The sequence below is a fragment of the Thamnophis sirtalis genome, unplaced genomic scaffold, assembly GCF_051295495.1.
Source record: "Thamnophis sirtalis isolate CommonGarterSnake01/CBP01778 unplaced genomic scaffold, rThaSir2_p1.2 scaffold_12, whole genome shotgun sequence".
NCBI lineage: Eukaryota > Metazoa > Chordata > Lepidosauria > Squamata > Natricidae > Thamnophis > Thamnophis sirtalis.
In genome coordinates, this window is record NW_028261392.1 from 33,806,610 (window position 1) to 33,827,252 (window position 20,643).

Below are 20,643 nucleotides of genomic sequence, written 5' to 3' on the forward strand. Positions count from 1 at the left end.
AAGAAACAGATTTCTTGGTTTTACAAGAACTGAATTATTTAATGTGGGAAACTTTGAAAGTATGACAGCTGATAAAATAGTAATCACATTGCTTACTGCTATATATGGTTGCTAGGTCAAATCACTTCTGGAAAATAATATTTTGCTTCCTTTCCAGACTTCTTCCCAAAAAGCAAATCATTCAACACAACATTTGTTTTCCATTCTCTGGCTATCAACATCCATTGTAAAACAAAAAAGACAAACACAATAGCATTTATCTATATGATTAATTATAATTAGTAATGCCAGTGTATAAATGCACAGTCATAGTATAAATAGTTTATAAATGAAGCAATTAGATAAACATAGTTGGGTCATTATGACATCAATAAATGATGCTTGAAAACACAAATGACTAGTTTTAAAACACTTTTTCTTTTTTAAGACACCAGAAGATTGTTACATTATATACAGTAGGTATAACAAATATTCCAATGTCAGCAGGAAAAAAAACCATTAAAACATCCCACTTGAAAGGTCTGATGGAACAGCTACGTTTCAGTGAACTTTCTACAAACTCAGCCAGAGAGATTCAGAATTCTAGAAAAATACTATTCTACAACAATTTGGAAGGCTCAACTTCTGTGATTTTTTTATTATTTGAAGCAAGGATATGGAAAGAATCTGCTGTACCAGATCTTAGTGGATTGACAGATAAAACTGGACCTCTAGATGAGTCTAGGGATACAAGATCCCAGGCCCTGAGCTGTGCAAGGCTTTAAAAGAGACAACCAGCACTTTGATTGTACCCGAAAGGCAACTGGCAGCCACTGCAGCTCTTGAAATAGTAATGCTGTATGGGTGAGTAAGATGTATCTATGACTATTCAAGTTGCTGAATTCTGGATCAGCTATCTTTTCTGTTGTTATTGTTAATTGCAAAGTTGTGTCCGACCCATCACGACCCCATGGACAATGTTCCTCCAGGCCTTCCTGTCCTCTACCATCCTCCAGAGTCTATTTAAGCTCACGCCAACTGCTTCAGTGACTCCATTCAGCCACCTCATTTTCTGTCATCACCTTCTTCTTTTGCCCTCTATCTTTCCCAGCATTAGGCTCTTCTCCAGTGAGTCCTTCCTTCTCATTAGATGGCCAAAGTATTTGAGTTTCGTCTTCAGGATCCGTCCTTCTGAAGAGCAGTCAGGGTTGATCTCCTCTGTCCAGTTTGATCGCCTTGTAGTCCAAGGGACTTGCAGGAGTCTTCTCCAGCACCATAGTTCAAAGGTCTCAATTCTTTGGCTGAGTCTTTCTTATGGTCCAAATTTCACAGCCATACATTGCAACTGGGAAAACCATAGCCCTGACTATACACACTTTTGTTGGCAGGGTGAGTATGCTGTCTATATTTGCCATAGCTTGGTTGGCTGTAGTCCCCATCTTTTCTGACTGCTCTTCAAAGGCATCTCCAGGGAGAACACATTGCCATATCCAAGCAAGAGATAAACAAGACACAGTGACTATCCTATCTTGTTGTTTGCCTGTCAGTTCATCAGGACTTGCTCAACAAGTACCTAGCTCTGGATCCTGGAAATGTTTTCCTCCAGATGCCTGTAGAATTTTCACAAAACATCTTCTGCCCGAGCTTTCTCTAATATGGTCTGGGTAATTTTAAGAAGGATCTGGTGACTTGCATTCTGCAGATAAGTCCAAAAATATTGATGCTATTATTACTATGGTGTAGGCTCAACTGATCTCAGGGATGATAATTTGGTTTAATTAAAGGATACTTCATTTCATAAGACACTTTCAGAAGATGTGAGTTCTCTGTGCATATAATATGGATCAGCCAGTTTGGCAACATCAGATGCAGCAAAAGAATTTGTTATAGTGTAAATAAATCAAGTTTCTGATGCTGATGATATATTGTAGAACATTAAAATTAGATAGTAGAATTCATAATTACTCTTAATCAGTTAATAAATAGTAAACAATAAAAGCAGTAAAATTGGAAAAAAATATAATTTATTATATGACATCAAATGTATACAATTGTAATTATAATACAATTAACTACATTTGCTATATTCCCTGTTCAGCTTTAATATCTTACTGGCTTTCAAAATTCCAAAAAATCAGACATATTTAACATATAACTTGCATAACTTTTTTTCTTTGAAAGATTAATTTCTTTTAGGTTTTTTTTTAAGAAATATGGTTTTTTTTATAGTCTCTCTCTCTCTCTCTTCCCTGCCATGTCTCTTTGTGTTAAATTTAATCATTTTTAAAAAAAAATGCAATACAATTTATAAAATATGCACACATACCCCCCCTAATATAAAACCTAAATAAGGTAGTAGCTGATTCATGTTTACTCCTATTAAAGTTACTTTTCTGTATCAGGTTTCAGTGGTAAAATTACAAATAACATTACAAAAATACAATTATTATATTTTTGCTATTACAGAAACTTGCTTTAGATTTCCTTTAACAAGCATCAAAACAGCAACTTCATTTCTGTTTACAACCAAAAAGATTCTAGCTATCTTAGGACAGATAAGAAAATCATTTAGGATGCTAAAATAAAAATGTATATAAGAAATAAAACTATATTCATTAGGAGTTGGCCACAACATAACCCTTGGTAGATCTTTGTTTCCAGTATTTACTCAAATACACTCCTCCTAGGATGACAACAGCAAGAGCCATAGGAGTAACTGCCAAGTACCAAGACAACTCGCGGTCTTTTAAAAAAGAAAGAAAAAACTAACGTTAGACAACATATTATGCATTGGTTAAATCATTCTTTTTCTAAGCTCCCTGGTTCCCACAAACACAAGTTTTATCAGTAGCAGATGGATTACAAAACAACAACATGCCATTTTTATGACAATAAAAAGAAATGTGGTTAAATTTTGTAAGAATATACAATCAGAGCATAGTTTTAAAGTAGGGCAAGTCAGATGCTTCCAAAAGTGTGTAACTGGATAACGGTGTAGAAAACTGCAAGCTTTTTACCCTTTCAGTGCTGTCCTTTGCTCTGAAGGTATATAATATCTTTAGGTATCATGTTGCACTGATATAATGTAATTAATATAATCTATGACTTTTCAGGTGATCTTGGAATACATTTATGCTACAGTTCAACAAAACCTGAAGATTCATATGTTCCCCATTCTTGCACTTCTGCCAACTCGTACATGGTTGTGAAGTTCCCAAGCCAATCCTACATGGAATTAAGAGATAATTCCATTTGCTGCTACAAACTCTCCACTGAAGTAGAATTCCTTCAATGTTTTAGTGTACAGATTGAGCAAACTATTGCCCAACAGAACACTCAGCAGCTTCCAGAAAGCTCAGCAAGCCAGGTTGGGAAAAATATTGTTGGGATGTTTATTTCAATTCAATAAAACTGTTGACTAAGAGTAATCTGATTCTTACATTAGTTTTCTATTCACAAATCTTGGAAAGGTTAGCACCCCCCTCCCTCTCTTTCTGTGTGTGTGTATGTATCTAAATATATAGAATATACTGTATATATTCTAAGTTGTAACTAATATATTCAATCATGAGATATGATAGTTATTCTTTGCTTGACGATAGCAAATGGGAGAACCCATAAATAGTATATCATACCTTGCCCTGGTACCAAATACTTGAATTGGGTCAATATAATTGCTGTTTGCATAGCTTACTTCTTCACATTAGTGAAGTAAAATGCCCCCTCCCCTCAACTTGAGGTAGAACCAAAATGGGAACCATGTCTGATTTCATATGAAAATCAATGTGATTAGTGTGAAGAAGTTCACCTAAGAAGCCCTCCAAATGAGATTCAATGGCCCTAGTAGAGATGTGGCATTTATTGGGGAACTTATCATGTGATCTGTATGAAGCATAGGTTGAGAAGTTTTGCTTATTAGCTACATGTTATGGATTCGAGAGAGAATTTTAAAAACTCATTGTTTAGCAGCAATAAGCAAAATGTAGGGTAACCAGTGATAGGATTCCAGTAATACCGGTTCTCTGTCCTAATGATTTCTTCCAATAACCAGTTCACCTATCTGTTCAGAAAATTAACAATTGGTTGTCCCAAAGTGATGCTAACTGGCTGAATCCCTCCATTGGAGATAAATTTGGCAAAGCTGGATAATTTTGTATGTACATAATTTCCTCGCCTCTTCCTTTGGAAACATGCCAAGAGAAATAGTAATTATTTGAAAGTAAAACAATTTATTAGAAATCATGTAATATACACATGACCTGACCAGAAGTTATTCCAGACCTTTGGCCACTTTATTCCTTAACTTTCTTTCCATATTTACAAAATGAGAAAAATGAATGGCTATTATCAGAGTCATCAGAAAAAAATAATAATGGAAGAAGATGGCAATAAGCATAATTAGGTTGTAATACAGACCTTTCTTTTTTTCCCTGACTGTCACTGTTTGTACACGATTCCCACCGCCGTTTTGTGCCACACATCTGAATTCAGTATGGAAATCAGCTTCTGTGATGGAATCAAAGATCAATTCCACCTCAATAGAGCTGTTGTTGTTTTCTACAAATTGCCTAAGAGGGAATATAATCATTTATATTGTTAGGCAGAGAGGCAGAAGAGCTCAGAAGGAAAGGGCAACTGATTGAAGAATGATATAGCCTGGATTTTTTCATTTGTGGGGAAAAAAATCTAAATTAAAAAAAAATCCTGCTATTGAGGTTTTTCCCCCTCTCACCTGACCTCTGCTGTTAATATAAGAACACTTAAACTGAAAAAGAATTGATGTAACCACCTCATCACGCATCCAGTTCATATCTCTTTTGCTCTAAAATTATATAGCTCATCTATCACATTAAACTAGATTAAAGGGAAGACACAGATGTGGAAAAATGATTTTACTGTCATCCATCAGTCTACTTCGACTTTAATTGGCACTCATTTATGACATATAAAATGTATCGTTGAAAAGTTCTCAAGTTATCACCATTTGGATGTCATGCCATTATTCCAAGTGAAGTTGGAACAAATGATATTTGAAGTTAAGCAGGTCCACAACCTGGTAACTCTAGGTGTTCAAATGCATTTTTCATTCACTGTGTTTTCAGGAGCTGGAGAGGTGGATGTAACATAGACAACAAAAGGCATCATGTGGGCATTGTGCAAGAGGCAACAATTAAATAATTTGCATTGTTTGCAATTATATCATGACACACTTCTTCAGCAAAAGAAGCTTCTTGGATGAGAAGTGAAACGTCTTCAAAGAAAAACAAGAAAGTCCAGTTGCCTCTTGGAAAAAGCACCTTTGGGACAACTATGACCTGTCCTGGATGATTGAGAATCATCCAACTCATACTTGGAATTTGACAACCAAACAACATTTGATTCTCTATGTCCTCACTATGGCTAAAAGGTTGATTTTGCAACATTGGAAAGATAAAAGGTACGCTTCCATTTACTTAGTGGATTGAAGACCTGATTAAACTTGCCACATATGAATGGATTTTTTTTTCTGTTCTAATTTTCTCATTTATTTTTTTAAGCAGCTGTATTTTTTCTTTCTTTTTGACAATGTATATATAGTTGGGGTTTTTTTTGTTATTATTTTAAAATCAATAAAAATAAAAAACAACATTTACCCAGTTTCTCCTTCCTTAACTCTTTCGTCTGGATACATGTTTTGTATATAACTGTTGTTAGCCAGCCACCAGACATCAACATCAGAATGATTATTTGCTCCAATAAAAACTCTACATGGGATGGTGAGTTGAGAACCTGTTTTGAAATGAAATACAGAGTTAAGAAAAATAAATAAATACCATATTTTTCAGAGTATAAGATGCAGCAAAGTTTTAAAGAGGAAAAATTTTTAAAAAGTTTTTGCACTCTGCAAATCTCCCAAAAATAGCCTATTTTTGTGAAAACAGGCCTTTTTTTTGTTTTAAAAAAGAGGGCATGGATAGCCTTTAGGAGCCTTATAGAGTGCTCCTGGAGACTGGGGGAGGCAAAATTGAACAAAAAATGGCCCATTTTTTGGTCATTTCTTCCCTCTCCAGCCCCAAGAGCTCTCTGAAAGCCTCCTAAAGGCTATGCACAGCCATTTTGGTGAAGGGGGTGGAGTTTTGGGAGGCAAAAATGCTGTATTCAGTGTATAAGGCACACCCAGATTTTCAGTCTCTTTTTTGAGGAAAAAAGGTGCGTCTTCTACTCCGAAAAATACGGGTATACACCAGAGAATATATGTCCACAGGAACAAATCACCCCAACTTTGAATTTCTGAGGTATTTTCAGAAGAACATTCTTCTTTTAGCAATCAGTATTAAGTAGCTATGAGGTAACTCAACTTTAATGGGGTGGTTTAATGTCAGCATACTCACTGGTTTTTGTTTAAGTTTTATTAGTCCTGATATTAGTTCAAGAATGTACCCAATTTGCAATTCTCATGCAGTTACTCTGAAAACTGTAATCCTATTGGATTTCAAATGAGATGCAGGTAGGAATCCACTTTAGCAATGGCAAGTATGGAATTGGACAAGTACCCCAGAAAACAGTTTCATCTAATCCAGGAGGCCAATGTAAGCCATTGATTTTCATTTCACCAAAGTAACAGACAGGATCAAAGACCCAACCTGAAGCCTTCAGGGGGAATAGGGATAATATTGCAGACTGTGTTCATGACCACCTGATATAATTACAACATATCACTCCCCTCCGCAAAAAAAAACCCCTACCAATATATGAATATCATCATTACCAAATGTTGCTGACCATTTGGCATTTGGGAATAGATAATTTGGCTACATTAGTGCCTAGAGAACTCTTCCATAGATGCAGTAATGAAAAAAAAAAGGAAAGGGTGGTTCAAATCTTCACCCTTTTTTCAATAACTTTACTGCAGGCAAAATTGGTCTCTGCCCCATCACTGGAGTGTGGGAAAGTGAGATTAAAACTGCTTTCCTTTTACAAGTTCTAATCAAGATGATTAATAATATATAATCATATATATTTGACATCTGTGGCTTTTTTTCTTTTCCCTTTTTGTACACCTTTTTTCTTATTGTTAATGTGAGACATGTGTTTTTCTGTTCTTCTGTTTGGATTTTATTCTTGTTGATAAAAGGTGACTAATATTGACCAGCATATCATAATGCCTGATAATGGATAGTCACAGGAAGAACAATTTACAGGACATTTTATGTCTTTGTCTTATTCCTGCAGAGCAGTAATGGGTTCCGGATCCCGTTGCAACCGATACGGTGCAACAGGGCCGGGGACTCACCACATGAATGTGCGCAGATCCAGCTGCTCGGCGGAGCATCGTGCAGGCGCCATGCACTCCATGTACCTGCGCAGAAGCCCCGAAAACTTCAAATACCGGTAAGGAGCACAGGCAGCAGGTGGGCCCTCCGGAGCACCATACTGGAACGGTACCTGGTGCTCCCAGCAGGCACTGGTACGCCCATACCGGGGCGTACCAGTTGTAACCTACCACTGCTGCAGAGCAATCTGCTAGGACATACACTCAATTCATTCACAAATGACATTCTTTATTAGGGTTATTACCTAGCCATCTTGGTCTGATTCTTGAAAACCAGTTGTTAAATTTCTGCTCATACTTCAAGGAAGAGACAGAGATCCACTAGGCCAGATTGAGCAGAGATCTCATGTTTTTCAGTAGGAAGTCCAGACTTTTTGCTTTCATGCACTTGTTGCTGAACCTCACATTAGCCACCTTCTGTACAAGCATGGCACTTGTTATGCTAGGCTGTGTTGCAATTTGCTATCAGGGCCACTCCAGTTCCCTGATGGAGCAAGATCCAGGACAAAAATTCTACTTTCCTCCCAATGCTGTGGTCACAGAATCAGATTCTTCATTTCCTATCTGGTCATTGGACATATTCATGGTTTTGGGCAGAACTATGCACAAAATATTGGACTATGCAGAATTTCACTGTTTGCTTCTTTGGCTACTGTTTGTATATCTTTGCCATGTAAGCAGCATGAGAAAAAAAAGGGCTAGAAACTCTTCTCTCAACTCGCCCAAGGTTATAGCCTTTGGCCATGACTGCAAAGAATCCAGAAAAGAATATCCGGGGCCTAGAATCAAACACCTGACTTGGATGCTTTCAAATAATTGTGGCTTCCATCATGGAACCTAACCAGCTAGATAGCATCTTCTCACTAAATTTTGGGGAAATCTCTATATGGTCAGGGCTATCATGGGTAATTAGAATAGAAGAGCATACAAAATCCTCAGGCTATGTGCAAGACCAGGATGTTAAAAAAAAACTTCTCACAAGAAAGTTTGCATTGGTAAATCACATCTTCATTGTTCCTAAAAAACATCTGGAAGTGTCCATGAAGTCATCAAGAGTTTAACTCATTTACATTTTGGACATTGATGTAAGGCTGCACTGTATATATTCAGTCAACATTTTGGATTTTTTTTTTAATTTGGTACTGATACCATGCTAACCAGTGAAAAATCTTCTTCAGATCAAGCAAACCCACATCTCAGCCATTCACTGTTATTGTCCCATCGAACTTCTAATAAAGCCTAAGTCTGTTTAACACCCAGACAACATTGATTTAGCTAAGACATTTAGCAATAACATTAACATTAGCTGTAATTTCAGATGTATCCTAGAGTTGACAATTACTGTAAGATGTTTATGAAGAATGGACTAGCATTATTGAGCTTCTAATCTGATACTGCCAGAATCAGAAAAGCAGTTGAGATTAGGTTAATCATTGCCCTCACTGTTCACAAGTTTCTTAAATAAATTATTGGCCTTACCGAGAGTTGCTGATGTAATCCTTTCATCTGGATTGACAATAATGGGGATATTATTTTTCTTTTCTTCTAGTGGAAAAACCAGGGGAAATCATTAGATGTTTGAAACAATATATTATCATTACAACATGCATGCATTCTAAGAACTGCTATAAGAACACAGTGATATTTTCCAAAGAACTAGATACAATTGAAAATCAGCAATCAAAAATTTCAAAGTCAATATTTGGCGCAGGTTCTGGTTCATATGTTGAACTATAATCTAGGCTGTGAGTAAGCCATTGTAATGCTATCCGCAGGAGCAGCTTTCTGTGGGCAGAGAGTTGAAGTGCAAGGATTATTTTATACTACCCAGAGTCACTTCCTATCAGATGGATCACTATATAAATTTGATTCATTAATAAAATAAAGATAGCCAACTCAGTCTAGGAGTTCTCCAGAAATATGAACCTGACTTCCTACAATAGCTGATCCTTTGTGTCCTTTAGACTTGCTGGGCCTCAAGGCCAAAAATCTGGAGATTTCACTGTGACTACCCAGAGATCAATAGGTGATGGGATCTGTGAAAAGCATGGTGTCATGTAGGCATGTTAGAGTTCACAAAAGTGGATATTGCTTGAGCCTATCTTCATATTATACCCTGTGCTTTAAGAGTTGGGGGTTATCCAACTGAACATGCTTATTAATATTGCCAAAATATGCACTCTTTTCTACAATTAAACAGTGATCATTTCCAAGGACATGGGGTTAGCACAAAATATCCACAGCAGTTCATTTTATTTCTATAATCATCATGATTATAGAAATACAATTCAGGCCATTTAAACAGAAAACTGCATGAACTCAATCTGTTTTTAAAACAGTAAAATAGGTTAGTAAGTAAAGTTGCTTGCTTGCTTGCTCTGTTTAACATATCGGGAATGTAGACAAATTCATAGAGCAGCAAGTGATGTGAAGAAGAAGTAAAATACTGAATACAATTGCATCTTTGTGAGTTCCAAAGCAGAATTAATTAATCTGGTCCTCTAGAAAGTGGGAGAAATGGGGACTGTAACTCCGGTAGGCCCACAGTTTGTCTAAGCTGTAGCAGGAGAAAATGACATATCTTATAGTTTGCAAGAAAATGAAAATTATCAAAATAATTCTTTTTCTCTTCAAGTTACAAAAAAAAGGTTGAATATGGGATGGTTTCCAGCACCAGAATGGGCAGTTGAAAGGAAATAATTGGCACAGGAATTAGCACTGATGCATGCTGGGATATAGCATACATTGTAAAGTCCATTTCCAGTCCTACTTTTTACCTCACCTTAAGCCTTTTAAGTGGCATGGTGGATTTCTTGTCTTCACTATCTAAAAGATAGAGGTAAAAACCCTGCAAGTTTTTCTGAATTTTACAGAAGATCCTTGCTAGTTGGAAACATTTTAACATTGGCACAGAGGAGAACCGTACTGTTTATTAGTAAGGTTTTTAGACATTACTGCCATCTTTTGGCTCCTTATAGGCAATGCATTCCCATATTGTTTATGGTTCAATCCATCAAAAAAAGCTAGTTTAAAAACTTTTTTTTTAAAGTATGGGATTGGAGCCATTTTTACTTCTGAAGAAAATATCATGCCTTAATTTATTTTTTGCATCATTAAGTACATCAATATTCCTGGAATTATTTCAAAGAGCTATATTTGGATATTTGTTACATTTCCTTGTTAAAGATACCAGTTTTAGCTTCCATTGACAGTTAAGAATTTATGTTCTCAGATGAAGTTATTTCAGAAAGTTATCTGAAACCAAATAGCTGGAATGTTGAACTGGATAATCTCCTAATTTTGGCATCTGACAGTTCTAATGCTGAGAAACTTGAAGATAAGGAAGTTTCTGTTTACATCTTATTTTTTTTCCACAATTCTCTGCCAGATCACTTTCAAGCAAACTATTTGTACTTAGAGATAAACAGATTTTGTGCATCTGCAATTGCATAGAAAAAAAGTTGGATGAATAAACAGGCGTACAATTTCTTCTGGTCTTACATCAGGAAACTAATCCAAAAAGTGAAAGTAACTAGTAAGGCTGGTGGCAAAACTTTTACATATCATGACCTAGCCATCCAATGGAAGTAGCAGAAATAAAAAACACATGTATATGTAAGCCAAAATAGTATTGCCTTATTTGAAAGCTAACCATTGTGCCATCTAGATAAGTGCTGTCTACCCTGGCCACAGCTTTTAAGAGTCACAGAAAGGAACTTTTTACCATTTTACTTGGAACTAACAACTGACTTTTTTCTTGCAAAGTTGGCCCTCATAATGAGCTACATCCCCATCTTCTGTACTTTGAAAGCTTACCCCAAGTTATAAAATTTACCATGATGAAAACTTATATAAAAATCAAATTAACATTTAAAAACAACTGTTAGTATCATATTTAATAGTTATACAGTAACTACTCCATTCACTCAAAACATTTTGGTTGGTTTTGTGTTTCTTTTACCAAGTATTTGTAGCTGAATAGTTCTGGTAATATTATATTGTTCCTTTTCAAACTCAAAGGTCATTTCACAAGTATAATATCCTGAATCACTCATCGAAATAGGATTGATCAAGAGATAATTAGTTCCATTCAGAGCTGCAAACTTCTTATTATCCATGTTCAGACGTATAGAGTCCTAGAGATTAAAAGAAAAGAAAGGAGATATTTAATGGTTAATTGTAGTATCAGACTTGCTTCAGTGCAAAGGTAATGCCAATTTTCCTCTTGCGTACATATTTTTTCATTTATTTTGCACTATTTAAAATGTCCAGATTGGTTTAATGATCATATTGTTGACATGGTGACACCAATCTTTTGGAGATCTCCTCCATTTTCCCCCCAAGAATGCCTGATGACATGTTCAAAATAATCAAATATCTTTTTTCAAGCAAGAAACAGGCATCCTAAATCTATATGGTTTGATTGGTTGATATTTATTTCTTAAACTATAACGTGTTTTTTGTCAAAAGTTGTGAAAGTAACTAAGATTAAGTCATCCAGACAAAAACGTACAGAAAGCCATACAATGAAAAAAAAATTACTCTCTGAAATCAACATGAGGAGGCAATAAGAAAACATGAGAGAACTAAAAAATATGGGCAAAGAGCGAAGATTTGAATTGGCTCAAAAATAATAGCAAGGTCGGGCCCATTTCTATTTTCATTGAACAGTAGCCTACTTTTTACCAACAGTGGGAACCTTTGGGATTTTGAGAGCATTTGATGGATGTCAGGAGATGCTTTCTCTCACATGGCTGGTTCTTTGTTTTGTAGCATGCCAATAACTTTTTAAAAGATCAAATTGGGGTAAGAAGCCTAGAATAAACTATTATGAAATATAGGCTACCTGATGCAGAGACATATTTTCTTCAGATATATTTAATAAATAGGTTTTAGCATATCCAACTCACCTGAGTTTGCACCAGAGGTGGGTTCCTACCGGTTCGGACCAGTTCAGCCGAACCGGTCATGGTTTGCCAGCCTGGGTCGCCAGAAATGGCAGTTCCCCAGTTGGGGCAGCATGTTTTTTCCCCCCATTTTTAAATGTTCTGCACATGCGCAGACCTATTTATGGGCAACTGTGCACGCGTGTGGAGCATGTGTCAGGCGCATTAATGAGCAAAGTGAGCGCGCAAAATTGCACGCGGACCAAACTGGCAGTAATGCCGGCAGCAACCCACCTTTGGGTTGCAGGGGGCAGGTGTCATTTCTTAAATAGTGATTTATAGCATCTTCTACAATCACCCAAACACCATTGATTTAAAGTAACTTATGAGAACAGGTTTGATATCACTGCCACAATGGCTGGACGATGCTATGAGGATGCTCAAAGACTGTAGTGGAGAAAAGGCTATCGTTTAACAGTCAGCACTTTGTGGGGGGGGGGGGCACACAATAACTTCTTAAAATGCAAGAGGGAAAAAGTCTACAATGCAATGAGGTCATTGCAGGCTTCAAAAACAAAATTGCTGAATTACAATCATATGGTGATGTGAGTGTTCCAGAAGTCAAATGAAGCTATAACACACATATCTAACTCATTTAGACTATCACTCAGAGTTGATCACAAGTTGATCACTACTGAAAGTTTCATCCTATTCAGTTTGTAATGTATAACATAGAGCTGATGATAGTTGTATAGTTCCCTGAGTTTAAGACAGAACATAATGATCAGAAGTAATGGAACCAGCAATCCAGTAAGCTCTGTAGGACCATAGATGCTTTAATCTTAATTAGTGAATTTTGAATATTGGAAATTCAAGTTCAAATCCCCATATAGAAATTTAAAAATGATTTGAAAATAATACCTTGTACCACTTGAGTTCGTAATTGGTATTGTTTTGCCTAAAGTTTTCTAGATTAGGACAAACTATCTTTCCGGAACTAAGCAGAAATGCCTTCTGGGGATAGGAAATATTATTGGTTTCATTTCTCTTGACAACTTTTAAATGTATTGACACTTTAGCACAGTAGGAGGAATTCCTGCAGGGAAAAGATAAATTCATAATGAGGAATTGCAGAATTCAACACAAAGATGAAGCTTTTCATTCTTTATTACTCATATTTAATTGTTTTAGACAACATTTAATAAGATACAGTACAGTACAATACCAGAAACTGGACAGTACTACTGACATACTAAATTGTGTTCACTGATTTTGTTGAAAACACTCCTGTTCACACAAATCCTGGTGCTCTTCTTTCAACCCCATTTCTTAGAGTTTGGGGGATTTTCTGGAACAGAATGAGAAGTCAGTGAAACCACAGACTAATTTTTTTTACAACTAATTGCCCAGGTCATGAGTAAGCCTTACCATTTTCTCTGAAAGAAAATAATAGTCCTAATCTTAATGGTGGCATAAATATGCCCAATTGAAACTTCATAGAATCAAAAGTTGTACCTGCATTGGTATTCATGTTGAACGACATAGCTAGAGACAGATCTCAAGTAGGTCTTTCAGGGTGGTTTTTTTTAATGATTTTTAGCTCTCATAAAAATGCAAAACCCTAACTTCCAAAATCTCTCCAATGCAAAAAGAAACTTTCTAAAATCCTCCACTCTATGTGTGGTAATGGGCCACCATTATTTATTTTTGTTTATTTATATCCCACGTCTATTATTTTTACAAGTAACTCAAGACAGTGAACATTTTTTTCCACAACAACTCTGTGAGGTGAATTGGGCTGAGAGAAAGTGTCTGGCCAAAAGTCACCCAGTTACCCATGGTTCACATTTTTGCACTCTAAGAATAAATTCACGGCCAGTGAAAACTTTTTGCTTTTCTACTTGCAATGGGAGGAAACTGACTGCCCCACAGGAAGGTATAAAAGTACTAGCTGTGTGTGTGTGTGGCGCACGTGCATGTGTGTGTGTGTGTAATTTATCACTCTTCAATGTGGTCTATACATTAATCGAGAATTATATGGAGTAATAGTCAGCACTGACTAAATTACTGAAATGATGCTTTATTTCTGAATCATGTTTTGGAAATTCTAAACTCTAAAACTCTTCACCTGTAGATATTACAAAAATGGTAAAAAAAAATCTAATCTGATTTTTTGTCAATTGTTATTATACAGTAATTTTGTAACTCAGAAATGATTTCAGTATTATGGATAAATTTTAAGGTGAATATCATTAATCCCTTAAATTGGTAACCACCAAATATATCACAAAATTCAGGGAAGCTGCACAGTCTGAGGTAAACTATGTTCACATTAGTCCAGGAATAAAAAAAAATCAATCAGGTCATTTAAATATGCTAATTGCATATATTTTGTCCTACTCCTTGATCCTAAATTGAATAGTTAAACTTTGTGTTAGTAAAAGTGGACTAATGTATTTCCCAGCAGTGTATCCAACATACATAAGATATGTGGTACAAGAAACAACTTTCCTCCAAAGAGTATACCGTGAGTGCTGTGTTAGTACTCTAGTGCCTTTTCCATTAACCTCTTACCTACTCCTGGCTAAATGTACTCTCTTTCCAAAGTTAAGCTATGTAAAACTGAATGACTCCATGAGTTGTATGCTCACCTTTGAGTGCAGATGTATTCCCCACTGTCCTGAAGAATGGTTGGTAAAAGCCAGACAATATTATCTTGTGACATTATTCTTGGCCCCTTGAATCCTGCAGGGATAATAGTTGATGAACCTTTTTTATTCCAAGTCAGGTTAAGGGACAGATCAAAGTACTGTAGACATTTTAGGACTGCGGGTTCTCCTTCCAGGACAAAAGTAGGCCAGGAGTATATGGTATGATCTTGGCAATTATCTGCGTAAACACAGAATTACTTTGTATTAAAAAAGAGAAAGAAGAACCAGAAGAACCAACAATAGGAGACTCTTCTTTCCATGGATTGTCTATCATGATGAGAACTTTCACCTGCACTTTCCACACGATGGATTCGGAAGGCAGAAATGTTGATCATATTAGCACTGAAAATGCACAGGAGTCTGGGCACCACTTGCCATAAGAAACAGGAAAGAGAAAAATCAGGGATGACATATGGAGACCTGCAAATGAAAACAAAATGCCAGTAAGCCCTCCATATCACCAGCAAAATATGTCCAAGCCAGGTCCAAATTATGAACTTGGAAACACTTGAGCAACATGTAGTAGTGCAAGTTGCCTTATGGGTGAGATAGACAACTTACTCTTGCTTTAGAATGACACAGGTAGCAGATGAATGCTAGGCTCAGAAACCTCTTAGATTCTGCTAAGAAATGCCATACAAAGTCATTCTGATGTAATGGTTAAAGGCATCAAACTAGAAAATGGGAAACTCAGTTCTAGCTCTGTTTCAGGCACAAAGCCAATCGAGTGATCTTGGGGCAGTCACTCTCTCTCAGGCTTGGAAAGGGGTAAAGGCCAAGCACTTCTGAAATCTTGCCAAGAAAACTGTAGAATCTAGTCCAGATAGTCACTAGGGGTCAACACTGACTTGAAGTGCATACACATATAGAAAAGGAATGCTAAACATGTATGTCATTTCTAATGCTTTGCTATGAAAGGAATCTCACTTCTCTTCTAAGGTAGCTAAGCAAGCTGGTGCCTTCCTGATGTTTTAAACAACTTCCACAGTCCTCTTTTTTTACTAGAGGATTCTAATGCAAGCTGAAGTCCAAAACTTCTAAAGGATACCAGCTGCCAGGTTCTGTGGTGGCTGCATACGACAATGCTCAATACAACAATCATAGCGGAAAGTCTACAGGGCTGTGGTTATCCCTTCTCTCCTAATATGGATGTGAGTCTGGAACTCTGTACTGATGGTGCATCAAATAACTGGAGAAAATTTGCATGCATGACCTCAGTTGACTCCTTGCATTCATTAGAAAAATTGTGTCTCTAACTTTGAATGTCAACTTGGCTTGCTCTCGAGTTGCCATAGGCTGGGGGGGGGGGGACTGACGGTGCAGCACAGCAGCCACAACCAGAAGCACATTCCATGCATACTTTTCACAAGGCTGTTTCCCAGGATATCTGCAACAGTGGGAGGGGCATAATCTGTATAGCCTGCGGAAAGTGCTCCATTGGAGAATGTGATTTATGACACACCCTGGGAGAGGGTGGAAACAGCATCATAATTGGGCCATAAATTACGTGGGGGCAGAGATGGCTTCACTTGGGTACATGCGGACATGTTGATTCTAATAAGTAACTGGATTTCTTTTGAAGCTTGGCTCAAGGCTCATGATTTAATTAGAGCATCTGTCAGAACTCTGACATTGAGATTTTGGATCATGCAAAGTCCACCAGCATTAAGTCCTTGATTACCAGAAGCCAGATATGGTGGGTGGGACACATCATCAGAATAGACTACCACCATATGCCTTGCCATTGTTCTATGGTGTATTGGAAACTGGGAAGAGATCTCAAGATCATCCACACAAGAACTACTTGCTGTGAAGGAGATCTTCTGTCACCGTGGCATCCAGTTAAGGGAACTAAAGCTGCAGTTGCTGGCAAGGCCTGTGCTATGAAGTCTCCACTGGCTTTGAAAACAAGTGCCATCAAAAATTGATTTAAAAAACCAACATGAACAGCATCACAAAATAGCATTCACAGTTATTACAACAATGGATTTTCAGTACTACAATGTGTGATTCCATCCAGGGATTGCAGACCTACCAACCTCCATGCTGAAGTGCAAAACAGTGTGCCTTCTTCAAACCCGAAGAACTACCTATGTTTGAGTTTTTACTATACCAGAATATATATATATGTGTGTGTGTGTGTGTGTGTGTGTGTGTGTGTGTGTGTGTGTGTGTGTGTGTATATATATATATATATATATATATATATATATATATATATATATATATATATATATATATATATATATATAATCCTATATATATAAGATTTTTTTACAACCCCTGGTAAGCCCCAATTATGGGAGGAAGCTAACTGCTTCCATCATCTGTCTATAGGCTCGTCACAAGAGTCCATCACGACAGAAACCCAATATTTTTACTGTTGCCTTTTTGTTACATTTGTTGTATTTGTGCTGATAAATAAATAAAGGGAGACTAGTATAGATCTATTTCAAGCTATTTAGCTCTCATCAGCTAGCCATACCCTTACTGGGAATCAAACCTGTGCTGTATTGCATCTTAGGCAGATGTGTTAACCACTAAGCCACAGAGCTCGACTCCTTATCTGCCAAGCTTATATATATGGTAAGAATGGTAGGAATTGGGGAGAAGAGGGGAGGTCAGCAGCTTCTCGGCCTCCTTTGCTATGCAAGGATATATATATATAGGCAAATCATGGTACACAAAACTTCAGAGCTTTGAGGTTGTACCTAATGTTGTACGTTCTGTCTATATCTAACACAAGGAGTCCAGCTGTCTTTCCTCCTAGTCAACTCATTCATCTTTTGTTGGAGCAGGATAGTTGGGACTCTCACATAGCAGCTATTTTGTTAGTCCTCCTTGCATAGCAAAGGAGGCCGAGAAGCTGCTGACCTCCCCTCTTCTCCCCAATTCCTACCATTCTTACCATTTTTGATGGGGAAAAAAGCATAGTGTTGCAAGGATCTTGGCCATCTGAAACAAGTTGGAGGTCTTGCATCCTCCACTACTTTCTTTTGAATATTGGGGAGGGGGGAGAGTGAGTACTAAAATGACCATAAGATGTTTAGAAGGACTCCAAACTTTTGACAGCAAAGATCTAGTGGAACTAGTTTATTTCCCCCAGCAGAACAAATTAATTAATTAACTGTTTAGGTCTCTTGCTCAAGAATATACTTCTTATTGTTACAAGGCTATTGTTTATGTATGACATAGGAAAAAGCCAATTAAAAATGCTTGAACTATATTCATGGTGGCTTAACTTTGAGGCATCTGAATACAGTGTACTTTTACTCATTACTCAATGATTCGTTTCCTGCCTGTTCAAATTTGCAATCATGATGGAAACTTGAACCTTGCCTCATGCATGCAAAAGCTGGATATAACACAGAACTGGGGAGGGGGGAGGGACAACACATGAAAATGCATACATGGTCCCCTCTGCAGTGCAGGTGTCTAAATAAAATTGACAGGCTTTACTTATATGCCTATTAGAAGTCCCACAAAGACATACAATGAAGAATTGTACTGTATTTTGTTTCATAGAGAGTGCTAATCCCTTAATGTGAATTGTTTGGCTTTGGCAATGCCTTAAATTTCCTGACAGTACTGCAATTTATAAATTATGTTTCCTGCCATAATGTGATAAGTGGACCCGGTGCCCTGAAAACCATGGGGCAGGAATAAAATTGTGATTTGAACAGCTTTGATTTCTGCAACAGCGGATATTCTTTTGGCATTTGTAATTTCAGATAAAACAGTCCAGATGAACTAATCCCTAGTGACATTGGGAAGCAGATTACCGGCCACCAAAAAAAAAATATTCTCCTAGTAATACTGATGTATAAATGAGAGGAAAAGTGAGGAATAAATGTATAAATGAGAGGAAAAGTGGCACAGAATGAACAGGAAACAGGTAGCAATTATTCATACTTTAAAAAGTCTTGCTGCTCATAACATACTTAATAAGTTAATATTAATATAGCATACTCAGTTAGAGCTTAGTCCAACTATTGTCTTAAGAGTTGGGCTTCTATATTGCCATCTCCAAGTTTTAACACATCTTTGATTTGATGATTTCCGTCTCCTCTGATTCTCATACTTTCAGTTTCTTATAACTGGGGGGGGGGGGGAGTTACCATCATGCAAAACAAAACTTCTACCTTAAGAAACTTAAATGGCAACTCATTGCTTTGAAAAGATTTTTTCCGTGCATGGGAGAAGGTGAACGAAGAACAAAGCAGCACTGATAAAGAATATCTTAGGTGGCTTGAGATGATGGTGAGAAATCCCTAATCTACAACCATCAAATCACTACAACCAGACTTCCTCTAATCTAGAATCTTCTAGATGTGATGAATTTTTCCATTCCCAAATCTTCCAGTCAGCACAGTGTTTGACCATGCTGTCTGATAATTCTGGATAATGCTAAGTGAAGGCTAGTCACTTATGAGGCTAGAGCCTTGGAACCAATCTCATTTCTATTTCTCTCATCACTTCTATCTTGTATCTGTTGTGTATGTCAGCTCATAACAACCATGTAGACGAAACCATAATTTGAAAGAGGAACTAGCCTCCGCTTTGTTATAAGGCACAAAAACAAACATTGTTATATTCCATATAATTTTCCTTTTCTTGTGTATGAACAAAAGAAACAAAAAAAAAGTCTCTTGCTTCTTGAATTACATCCAATTTTATAGGCAGGGATATTTTTAATTTTTGAAAATGTGTATTCCCATAAATGTTTCCAGGAGGTTCTCCGTGCATGATTTATTACAACATTTAAGAATAAACATTCCACTTAATAGTTAAACTCCCTGTTTTTCTACTACTCTGGCTACCTAAAGATGCAATCAACTGATTTCTCTTCCACCTCAACTTTAAAAAACAACAACAATCCCATTTTCTCTTACCTGTAGTTCTTCATTGTCTGGCCTTAGAAATATCCAGATAACTACAACACACAGAAGAGTAGATGGTCTTAAATACCCCAGAGAAAATGCAAGGGAAATTTCCCCACATTTCCCAATCAACATTTGTTGAAAAGTCACTTGAAGAATACCTTTTCCACATCGTGTAGCAATGTTGCGGTGGGGACTGTGTGTGAGTTTGAATTAATACTTCCCAAGAGTAAGCATATTGCCCAAAAGAGGGGAAATGACTGCTACATATACATATTCACAGTTCCCTTTTTTGTGTGTGGGATGCTGTTTCTTTTCATCAGTGAAAATCCGTTGTTTTTTGCTGTTTAGATTTTCAATGAAGTTGAAGATCTGTCCTTCATAGGAGGCAATAAATTAATTCAATTCACAAGTCTGTGACTAAAAAGCTGTTTGATTATTTTCATCTAATCTCCATGTATTTTGATGTGCTGAAAACAAATAAAATATTGAAAAAACCTCTAGACTTCATGATTTGCCACAACATGCAAAATTGTCTTCAAATTTATTTTAAAAAATTAATTTTTGGTATTTTTTTTATATTATAGGTTTTTAACCAAATTTAAAGTCTAAATTACTATTAATTAATTCACATAAGTGCATTTAAGATATAAAATGCCAAAAAAACCTTAAAGGGTTTGAGTTATGTAAAAAAAAATAGCACTGTAAATCTGATGGTCAGCAATATATACGTAAGCTAAGGAAGTTTTAAGTCTGTGCTTCTAATGGTAGAAGGGGTTAATCTTTCCTGAAGAATCCAGTGGGAGGGAGACACAGGACAGATAGCAGCATCTCCATTCAGTGCAGGGGGTGTGGCCAGCACTGTGATGTCTCGT

The 20,643-nt window shown here is 36.8% G+C and overlaps 1 protein-coding gene across 1 annotated transcript; it reads right to left on the reverse strand.

Annotated features, from left to right (window-relative positions):
- Positions 1-2,333: 2,333 nt before the first annotated feature.
- On the reverse strand, positions 2,334-19,860 carry IL1R2 (interleukin 1 receptor type 2). The gene is made up of 9 exons (XM_014066897.2): positions 19,781-19,860; positions 15,178-15,308; positions 14,829-15,066; positions 13,099-13,273; positions 11,253-11,427; positions 8,771-8,836; positions 5,613-5,748; positions 4,396-4,547; positions 2,334-2,722 (listed from the first exon to the last, which is right to left on the reverse strand). Exons 1-9 carry the CDS (start codon positions 19,792-19,794, stop codon positions 2,595-2,597), a joined length of 1,215 nt encoding a protein of 404 aa, XP_013922372.2. The 5' UTR covers positions 19,795-19,860; the 3' UTR covers positions 2,334-2,594.
- Positions 19,861-20,643: the final 783 nt, after the last annotated feature.

Bases quoted from the DNA above. Each gene is read 5' to 3' on its own strand.
- IL1R2 (XM_014066897.2), bottom strand. The intron at 5,749-8,770 runs GTAAGGCCAATA...ATTTCAAAACAG, and splicing joins GATTACATCAGCAACTCTCG to GTTCTCAACTCACCATCCCA. The intron at 2,723-4,395 runs GTCTGTATTACA...CTTTTTTAAAAG, and splicing joins AGTCAGGGAAAAAAAGAAAG to ACCGCGAGTTGTCTTGGTAC.